The sequence below is a fragment of the Pimephales promelas genome, chromosome 21, assembly GCF_988280905.1.
Source record: "Pimephales promelas chromosome 21, fPimPro1.hap1.1, whole genome shotgun sequence".
In the NCBI taxonomy this organism is placed as follows: Eukaryota; Metazoa; Chordata; class Actinopteri; order Cypriniformes; family Leuciscidae; genus Pimephales; species Pimephales promelas.
In genome coordinates this window covers 26,632,677-26,643,872 of record NC_142789.1, presented here as the reverse complement: position 1 = coordinate 26,643,872, position 11,196 = coordinate 26,632,677, and the positions used below count along the sequence as shown (strand labels likewise).

Below are 11,196 nucleotides of genomic sequence, written 5' to 3'. Positions count from 1 at the left end.
GAATTACACAACCAAACATGTGACTTGAATTTAGCCATTTCAAATTACAGAAGAAAGAAAGAGAGGTTGACGTACATTTTCCTGCAATGAATGACTGACACCAATACAAGAGACTGCATGTCAATTTTAGTTTTTTGTCTTTATTCTTCTCCAGTCTGGAAACAAATTGCAGGTTCATTATTTTCATAATCACATTACATGACATGATGCACCAGAAATTTATCTTTTAACAGGAATACATTGAAAAGAACACAATATTTCACAATGAATACTGGACTCACATTTAGCCCATTGCACTTACAACAGTGATTCGTGAGAGAATTTTTCACTTTTTTCCCCCCAATTCCCTTTTGAATTTATAACAAATCTGTTTTATTCACTCTGAACCCTCTTTTCTGGCACGATCATGATGGAAGCCACTTACATATTTTTCCATTGTATTTAGATTTTACAAACACAATAGCAGCCTATAGAAACCCTACACAGACCAAATGTTTTCAGATTTTTTTTTCCACTGTAGTCAACAGTCATTGAGAGCCAGCAACATATATACTATGATATTTTTTTTCTCATAATAATAACAATAATCATCATTATTCTTTTATACACAAAAGCACAAAAGGTTGGCAGCAAGGCCGGCGTGAAGTTGCACAAGACGGCCATCATTTTACTCATGATATTTAAACACTGTACAAAATAACCAAAGTCAGTATTTACAGCGACAGTTAGTCTATATATGTGTGTGTATGTGTGTTCACATGCCTGTTTGTGTAGATATGTCCGTGTTTGCGTATTTCTATCTATCACTGTGGCCGGCTTTTGTGGTGGCAACTTTGGCTCATGCACTTGTTATTGAATATCTCCATGGTAACAGTGATGTAGAAGAGTTATCATTCTTCATCATAGAGTCTTGATTGCCTAAACAACATTCCAGTATCAAAAAGGAAAAGTTTCACCTCTAGTCAACGCACCTCGCAAACTCAAATGGTGATGCTTGTGCTTTCAATGTGCATGCCCTGATTTTCATATGAATGGCATGGAGGTGAATTCATGCTACAGTGATCACGTTTACACCTTTGAATCTTCTCCAAAGCATAGTTTCGACTGTGATGACATTCTCAATTTACATATCCACGTGCCTTTAAGATCACGTAATAATAATGGTCTTTATTTTCCATCTCTCGGTGGTATCGCACGGAGACCTGCGCGCGTCCTGTGTGGACACGGCAACATTCGCAACCCAAACACGACGTTTCCCTGTTGGAGGAGATGAAATAACGAGTGCATAAGCTGTGTGCCCGACTTGTCGCCTGATCAAACTGCGGACACGAAGAGCGAATGACAGCATTACAAAGAGCCAAAGAGAGCTGAGCAGAATCATGCTGCAAGCAACAGAGATGGTGGATGTCCAAGACCAACAGTCCACACAGTTAACCCTTTGGCAACAGATTCCCTGAAAACTAGGGAAGACGAGGGCTTTCATAAACATGCCACTAAAATAATAAGAAAGAAATCTAGTAGTTTCGATATTTTCATACATACAAGGTAAATACAAACATGTCCCTAGTCATATTAGAACATATCGTAATGCAGTATCGGTGAGGGATGTCGCAGTGGGAAAAGGTTTTACATGGATTATTGCATAGAACATTTGAAATTAGTTCAAACCCTTTTTCTAAGTGGATCTACATATCAGTAAATGTGTTTTATTTATTTTTTTGTGGAACATCTGGATGGGCGAAATGGTGAGTTTATTGGGGTTTGTGGAAACTTATTTTACCTGTCTATGTATGACAATAACATCTGTGACGAGGAACTTGAATGCAAAATTATTGTGCTCTGTACGGATTAGCATGCTATTGCTTCAGGGGGAGGGGAAAAATATGAGAACGGTTTAGATTATCAATAATGACGAGGAAAAAAAATGATGTAAAGGTATAAATAATAATAATAATAATACCAAACATTAAACTACCCGAAATATAAATCCATAAATACACAAATCATTATCTTACAATAGCAGTGTGTTAACGAGAGATATGTACATGTTCAGCAGTATACACTTGTGCAAAATAAATCAAGTAAGGATGATATGGAACTTTAAAAAAAATATGTGAGGTATACAAGTAAAAAATCTTAGTAAGGCTCTTAATTTAAAAGAAAATTAGGCGAAACTGATAAGAAGCTAACTGGCAAAAAAAAAGGAAATTTAGGGAATTCTGGGATAGGGTAGTGATGGCTTAATGGTTGATAAAAGAGGGACACGACTATGCTAACATTCTGATATTACTGACCTCTGCACTTGACTGATAGTTTTACGTTAAATAACCAGCTTATTATACAAGGTGCACATGGCTTCACCCTTAGAGACTCTGAAAAGTTGTCTAGATATATATATAATATATATATATATATATATATATATATATATATATATATCATATACGTATACTTTTTTTTTTTTTTTTTTTTTGTGCGTGCATTCCATGTCCACGGTTTACACATTTGCATTCATTACACACGTGACAAAAAGGTTAGGGAGGAACAAAAACATTCATAGATAGGGTCAATCATCGCCATATTGGAATGTCAAGATCTTAGAAATGGAGCATACATTTTTTTAAACAGTTTTGTTTTAAGCCTTTGTAAGGTAGTTATTCTCCGTCACTGCTATGGTCTCTTTGAGTCTGGGCAGAGAAGTCTTCATTAGGACTGCAAAAAGCTAAGAACTGCAGCTGCTTGACATCTTCATGCTGTTTTTGGAATAGGGAGGGTCACCTGAGCACAGATTATGTCATATGAGGGAAGACATAATTGGAAAAATCTCAAAAAGAACAGGCAGTTTGGCATTTTGGGAACTGTAATTGCTTCAATAGCAACTACGGAAACACTTTGGATGAAAGATTTAGCCTCCGGTTTTGTAGATATCATTGGATAGACTGGGCCTGTGAATTTCATCCTAATGTTTTCATTGGAAACATCTGGAGAAGAGATAAAAGAAAGAAATATTACAATATTTGGTATTTTCCCAGTTGGTCAAATGCTCATGGAATAAAGGTTATTAGAGGAATGTTTTGGGTGCAATGCAAATTAAGCTCTACAGACAGAATTTATGACAATGTCCATTACCACAGAAAAAAAAAATTGCCTCAACTCTCAGTTTAAAATGCAATTACAGTGGGAATTCAAGGGTCCAGGCAAGAAATATAAAAATAACCCTAAAGGCCCTTGCAGGCTTTCGCTTCCGAAAATTTCACACGTTAAAAAAATAAATATGACCTCACGTTATGTCGATCACGCATACTGCCTTCGAAACTTTCGTCCATCATAAAAAAAAATCGAATCGGGTTCGATTTTCTGTGTTTTTCGCATCATCCGTAACAAGCAGTTTGAATGGAGTCTGAATGGTGTTTCGACAATCAAGAATACGAAAAAACGCATACGGAAATTTCGGATTCAGTGTGCAAGGGCCTTAACCGTTTCTAAAGTACATGCTTTTATACATGTTGGCAGGAGATAGAATCACTTACTGACATTGTCTGTAGAAAACCAAAAGTTAAAGCAACACCAAGTAACTTTTCCTCCGCGGTCACCCTACAGGTTGGAAGCGGAATTATCCATTACCGCTGTCGTAAATAATTTAGCCCACCACATCCTACTGTCGCACGCACGCTCGCTGTTTATCAGCAGAGTATGTTGCATGATTTCATAAAAGTATGATGTATTGCGATATCAGAAACAAAGAAAAACTAAATAATGACTATTGTAACGCTTGACGTAAAGCAAGTCAAATTTGTAGTTTTCTTACGTCTCATTAGAACTACAGAAACGCGACCCGATCTGGCAATCTTACATAGTGTGGTTAAAGCAGATATAGGACCGCAAAGCGGAGGCAGAAGTGCCTTTCACCCTGTTACGACTTAATGAACCACTGAAACGATTTTGGAAACATTATTTGAAGGTGAAAAATCTTACTCAGTGTTGCTTTAATCTGTTAAACCCCCCCACACACACATTTCCACCTAAGAAATGACCATTTAGACTCATTACCACTCAATTAAGATTTTACAGAATAATTAAATGTAAGTGATTTAACAAAAACACAAGCTTTACATTTCATGTTTTTCAGTTTAGTTTAATTTTTGAGGGTTATAAAATGTAGTACTCTTCTTAAACACTAGAGGACAGGAGAGGCTGAATTCCTCACACCAACATATTTCTAACAGTATTAAACAAAATGTGTGCACCATGTGTAAACAAGCTGCAAGCACCATGTGTAAACATTGTCACCACAAATTTGAATAAATGGCACAAATTACAGTCAGAAAAGATGGAAAGTTTGACTTAAAATGTATTGCATGATGTTCAGAAATACTACTGCATTTACATGCACTACTAGCCTTAACAAATCTTTAAAAAAAAAGAGGTTTGCATGAGGAGCACAGTATATTACTTTGAATTTGAATAAAGTGACTAGAATGACGCTCACACATTCTAATGTGATTGCATAAGTAAACCACGCTGATGTATGGAGCAGGATTTGGATTGGATAGCCGGGAGTTGAATCGGATTAGCCGTGGTTTAAGGATCCCCTAAACCTGTTTTATCCCAGATCCTTTCTTTGGATCTACACATGCAACACACCGCGCTCAGTACAATACCACAACAGTCACCATGATGCAACTCCAGGCAGCGACAGTATGAGGAGGAAGAGACAGACCACGGGTAGATAAAGGAATGGAAGAAATATGACTACTGCAGGAAAGGCTAAGATTTTATGGCCACATTTCACTGTACAGTTGGTGAATACATGTGCAGAATTTTAAAAAACAAAACTTTTCCCAAACCAGTTTAATTTCTGGTACTTTGACATGGTACACTGTGCAATTTTGATTGCGTCTTGATTAATGTGACTCATCAGAATATCGTCAGCACAAAGATGAATGAGCTTTGCACGGATGCTAATGCTAATCCAAGCCCACTGATCTGCCTGCTAATTATAGCTCACTTTGACTGACCCAATTCACCCACACTGAATAGTGAAAGGTTAGATTTCAGTGACCTCGGATCAGGGTCAGCTAACCGGAACTCTAACCTTCGACAGAGCAAGTGGCAGAGAACATAGTTGCACAGTTGGCCTGCCTGACGTACAGATCAAGAAGCAAAATCACTCTCATAAGAAATGCTCTGTCCGTTAGCATTAAACTGCTAGCCATTCCCTTTTTCAAAGCCCTAGCTACAACTGTAGTCAATGTATTTGCATTCTGATTTTCACACATCCAGCATGTGTGAAAATCAGAATGCAAATACATTGACTACAGTTTTGACTACATGATTTTCACACATGCTGGTTTATCAATGTTAGTTAATTGTAATTAAAGTGCCTGGAGTACAATTACTCAGCTTGTTGAGTTGCAGAATAAAATACTCACCAGTTTCCTCAGGTGTACCCCGCCCTCAGGCTAAAGATGTTAAATGGCAGCAAAAAATTCATAGGTTTTTCCAGTTCTAACACCAAGTCACCCCAACTTATGCCTGAGGAACAATTGAGCAAAGCAAAAAATGTCCAATGGGTTTAAAAAGCTCATATTAGTAACAGTTACATATACTAATCATTTAAAAGGGTAATGCAAGAAATGTCAACACTACTCTTACTACTTTTTAACTTTTAGCTTAACCAGCATGGCGACCAATCTAGCGCTAACTAGTATAAACCACAATCAACCAAATTCATTCTTACCTTCTTATCAGCAGATCACCAAAATGAAGTAAACTTCTTCCCGAGAGCAGATACAGCTGAATAAAAGATGAGAAAAACAAAAACACAATTTAGGTGCTTAAAACATAGATTTAGATCTTAAAATATCTTGGGCCATATTAACAATGAATTTTATCTTACCACTAGGAGTCCTAATAAAGGGTTCCTAGATAGGAGTTTTAGCTTAAAAAACTCATAAGAGCTAAGGAACTCTTAATATAAGAGCAAGGCTGGGTTGAACTCATTGCTATGGATGATGTCACTTTTTTTTTAAGAGCGCGCTCTTTTAAATCACACACAGTGGTTGGTAGAGAAGTATAGCAGTATGTTTTTGGCATAGCCGATTTATGTGCCCTGGCGCTGGCTCTGATTAGAACAGCCGCACATGAAGCAGTAAGTGCATTGCATTACATTTTTATTAACTTACAGGTTATAAAGTTTATTGTAGCTATGTGGACGCTCAGTTTTTGCAGTCATTTAATACATTTGGTGAAAAGCTTGTGTTATAAAAGATGAAGTGCTTTGGACATGCTGTATTGGCAATGACTAGACAGCAAATGCCAGACTAAGACACGCTTCTCTGCTCCTAAACATAAAAAAATGCCTTTTCAAACATTTTTTTTTTTTTTTGAGTAAAGAAAATGCAGTACTTATTCACAGAAGTTAATTTACTCTTGAATTGAAAATAAGCAAAGACGGTCTCCAAAATGTGTATAGAGCACAAGTCTCGGGAGTAACAAGATTTAGTCTTAGTATACAGTTCTATTCAAGTTCTTGTGTAAAGTATAGGTTTTAAAAAATAACCTTATTAACTGGTATTTTTTCTAATCACACTGTTTTCAGAACGGTAACGTTACAAACGCATGAACAGAAAAGTTAAAATACTGATTCTGCTCGGAGTGAACCCAATATTTAAGCCCTGATTAGGAGCAACTTTTAGCCTTAAGATGTTTTGTGAATACGGCCCCAGGGCTGCCAACAAAGGCTGTAGATTCAATCCCAAGTAGGAGTAACTCAGGAATTGAGAATTACTGAGATCACAGCCATTTTTCATTTAAACCCAGGATACCCTTGGGTACTACACCTGAAATTACTGTAGTAAAAGCTGCTCTGGAAGAAAAGCATCTTCTAAATGGCAACTAATTACGATCCTAAATCAAGACATGCTACATAGTCATCATCATAACATCTGTCTCTATCCCTGTTGCCAAAATTTTGATGGCTTATGTTTCACAGTTCCATACCATCTCCTAATTTTCCAGCTTGCTCCGCCGCTCCCCCCTGCAGGATCTTTGTAAGAACAGTTTCTCCTTCTGCAGGCGGTTGTGCAGCGCTGCCTATACCTCCTGGCCGGGGTGCTGCCTTTGAACCTGAAAAGACAAAAGGCACATAATATTTTGCTTAGATCATACACCAGTAATGAAATATGTTTCCCTATCTTGCTGGAAACCAAAATGATTTCCACTTACCGATTCCTGTGACAGGAATCTGGGGGGGTTTTGCAGCCTGAGGAACAGCTTTTGATCCAATAGCAACCGCAGGAGTTGGTGCAGGTGAGGGAGCAGGTGCAGGTGCAGCAGGCTCAGATTTTAACTGCGCAACCAATGAGGGGCAACGTTAAAGCAACTATTAACTCATTTAAAAGAAATGAAATATTTGTCAATCACACTTTCAAGGGCAAACGTATGTAAAAAACTTAATACATCCTTCATATAATCAAATATGAAATGTGGTTTTACAGTAAATGGAAACTCACCACAGCAGCAGCTGGCTGGGCGGTGGGGGGTCCTCCTGGCTGTTGTCTTGCCTGTGCTGGAGCCTGACCTGCCTTAGATTGCTGCTGATTTATAGCTGTTCCCATGCCAGCAGCTGTGGTTGTGGGCTGAGTTGCTCCCATTGTATTTGCTGGCTGTTGCCCAGGTTGTTGTGGTGGCTGCTGCTGCTGTGTACGTGTTGTTTGTCCCATTTGGTGTAGACCTTGCTGCCCCGTCTCAGGTGGCTGAGACCCTGTCTGCTTGGCCGATGCTTGCTGGCCAGATGTGGATCGCTGCTGTCCTTGCTGTGGTTGTGGTTGCTGCTCTCCAAGACCCTGCTGTGGCCTAGAACCTGAAGGGGGCTCCTGCCTCCTGGATGAGCCTGGTTGCCTCTGCCCTCGTTGTCCACTTGAGCCATGGTGGTGGCCTGATGGATCACGGGAGTACTCTCCTGAGTCTCTGTGGCCAGCAGATCGTGGATCTGAGGATCTTTTCTGTGTGGAGGATGTTGTGGCACGGCCGTCTGAGCGGGTCGAAGGATCTTTTGGATGTGATCTTGAAGAACGGGACGACCTGGGATCATCTGAAGAATGACGGGAAGAGGAGTGTCTTCCTGAGCTGCTGCCATGGTGACGGTGTTCCCGAGATGAGGTGGAAGAGGAATGCCGTTGATGTCCATACTCATCTTGAGGCCACAGGTCTTCCTCAGGGGGCTCATCATAATCATGGTAAGTGTGCTTAACATTGCCCCTCCTGCTAGAGGATGAGTGACTTCCACTCCCATGGTGTCTAGAGCGATCTGACCGAGCTTCACGTGGTTTTTCAAACCAGTCTGTCTCCTCCTGCCCCAAATGATAGGCTTTTTGGGAAATGAAGGGAGAAAGTCAATACTTTGTGCTATAGGAAGTGCCAATGGCAAAGAACAGTATCTGAACACACTGAAGCCATGCAACGCTCAAATCCCCAAAAGAAAACGAAGCCAACAAAAACAGCCATCAACGAGGAAAACCAAAAGACAGATTTGAATCACAGTCTCAAAAAGATAAAAGATCACACCATGCAGTTCATGCAAAAAAGGCATATATGGTTTCATGCATTTCTTCAAGCATTCACAATAATAGTCCAAACTTTTGTTCTTTCTGCCGTCAAGGCAAGATCATTGGCATGCAAGTTTTTAATTGTTGGATGCATTTTAACAGGCAGTTTTTAAATTCAGCACCAGTTACCTTCACTGTCTGAAACGGCACAGTGCATGTCATCTGCAAGGTAAGGGTCATCTGGCTTATATACATGACTCTTAGGTATATCCCTCATATGGTGGTCCTGTACATCTGGTAAGGAATGGCTGGAGCCATACTGATTTCGTACATCATGGGGATCTGGCACAGAGCCACGACCAATTCCCATGGGCTTTCCAACAGGACTCAGAGGACTCTCTTCCTCAGAGTTCTGCGTACGCATAGAAGGACGGCCACTGCGGCCATGGGTGCCCCTCTGTGATCGCTCCATGGCGTCCCTCTCGTAAGATTTACTTCGGTAGCCACTTGAGTCTCTGGAAGAAATTTTGTCCATGCCATAACCTGTGGACCTTGATCGCCCAGAGCCATAAAGACGATCATCCTCTTCTAATGCCTCTCTTGATCCATAGTACTTCTGTTGATCGTAGCTCTTTTTCGCGCCAGTCCGGGACACTACAGTGCAGCTCCCACCTGTTGATGTTGTCATGGTGTAGGAGGCTAGATCAGACTCTACATCTCGAGCTTCTTCAATTGGAGAAAACTTTGAGATTTTTTGCTCCATACCTTGCTTCCTATGTTTGCTACGTTTGGATGAAACAGCAGGTGCCAAATTTTTGGATGAGTGCTTCTGGCTGCCCATCCCCCCACTGGTGCGTGAAGGGTGCTTGTAGTCATCATAATAATAACCAGAACCACTTACAGTGGTACTTGGATGTCCATGGCTGTCTACTCCACTTTGATAGGTGTTTGAAGTTCTTCCGTATAAATTCTCAGAGCCATCGCCATAATTTGGTCCACGTGGGCCATTCTCACTTCCATAACCAACCCGTGACATGTCAGAGGACCCCATATTTTCTTTTGTGAGCTCACTGATATCATCAATCATTACATAATTTCTTGGTATATTTTGTTCTAGATTTGTGGCATAGACACCATCTGTTGCATATCCTGATGATGGACTTGGAATACGTTCAGCCAAAGGTTGGTCAGAGGGACGATACTGACCATAAGCATTGTTTAGTGGCGAGGAATAGACACCACTGAATCCAGTCTCTTGAGCTGATGTTGCTATTGGAATGGAAGGATTACTGATAACTTCATAGTTTGTGGGTAGCTTCTGTTCTAGATCAGCAAGCGAGGTTTGCCTTGGCCTTTGATGGGCAGAAAGCATGTCTGATTGGGGTTGGAAGGACATGCTCTGTGCAGGATAAGGTAGGGTCTGCCCTTGTAGGGGTGCAGTTGGTTGAAATCCCTGGTGGCTGGGCTGCTGCAAACCAAGATCGGACTCGTAAGTAGGCTGACCGTAGCTATGAGTCTGGTATGGCACTTGGGTCTGATAGGATGAAGGTTGAGGAGGATGAGGTTGGAAGGTTCCAGGTTGGGGATGTGAGGAGGTTGGGTACGGTGTTGGCTGAAACCCAATCTGCTGATAGGTGGCAGTGGGTGGTTGTGTGGGTGTGGGCTGGGCCTGTGGATATTGATATGGAACATATGAGGAGGTAGGAGGATACTGAGATGCATTCAAATCAGAAGTAAACTGATTGAGAGGAGCTGTACTTGGGCGTGACAACATTCCATTTTCTTCATAGGTGCCTTGTGCTACCCCAGCTAATCGCAAATTATTCAGCTCACTATCTGACATGTAGTCACGTGCATCCCCAATGCATCGCAGGTATGCCAACTCTCTTCTCTCTCTCTCTTTAACCCTGGTTTCCTTGCGCTGGGTGATGCCCATTTCCAAGTATCGTAGCTTAGCATCAATCTCCTTCTCCTCTTCCTCTAACTCAGCCTGCTGTTTACGTAATTTGGTGGATTCTTGCTCTACGGCTTTCAGTTCACTCAGCAAGCCTGCCTTCATTGCACCCTGTGAAGTACGTGGCAACACCCTCTGGGATGCTCCAGGGGAACTGTATATATGGGGAATTGCTGGTGTTACAATCGGTACAGGGGTCTCATCTGGTGGGGGACTGGGCAGAGTTCTCTTCACCTTTCTCATCATTGCATTCTGCTGCTGCTGCTGCAAGGCAGACATCTGGAGAGCAGAGATTTTAGAGACTGATTAATATTACAGCAGCCAGAAACAATTCTGATAGAACCACTTTTCCTTTACTACTTTAAAAAGCACACACACATGAACACTTAACATGCAACATTACGTAAATATGTTAAATATTGCATATACACAGTTGTATCACAGTGTATCTTTTTTTATTACAGTATTTATCTATTACATAATAAAACCCATCCAAACCAAAAATTCTAATCCAAACACATTACAGTGTATTGCATGCACACTCAGGGAATAACGGTTGTTTTAAGTCAAGCAATTATAAATATATAGCCATGACACTATATTCTAACAATGGTTAGAGCTTTTAGAATCAATCGGGCAATACAATATACATAGATAAAAATTCCTACAATCCTATTTAATTGTAATGACTTT

At 40.5% G+C, this 11,196-nt stretch overlaps 1 protein-coding gene across 3 annotated transcripts in view; it reads right to left on the bottom strand.

Moving 5' to 3' along the window:
• Positions 1–120: 120 nt before the first annotated feature.
• Positions 121–11,196, bottom strand: part of bsnb (bassoon (presynaptic cytomatrix protein) b) — a 96,720-nt gene continuing 85,644 nt past the window's right edge. For all 3 annotated transcript variants that reach the window (XM_089124922.1, XM_089124921.1, XM_089124923.1), the window contains 7 exons: positions 8,739–10,782; positions 7,515–8,371; positions 7,228–7,351; positions 7,003–7,128; positions 5,741–5,796; positions 5,433–5,535; positions 121–2,981 (listed from right to left, as the gene is read on the bottom strand). In XM_089124922.1, the coding sequence (XP_088981048.1) occupies positions 5,756–5,796; positions 7,003–7,128; positions 7,228–7,351; positions 7,515–8,371; positions 8,739–10,782 (3,192 nt within the window). In that variant the 3' untranslated portion in view covers positions 121–2,981; positions 5,433–5,535; positions 5,741–5,755. The remainder of the gene's footprint in view (positions 2,982–5,432; positions 5,536–5,740; positions 5,797–7,002; positions 7,129–7,227; positions 7,352–7,514; positions 8,372–8,738; positions 10,783–11,196) is intronic.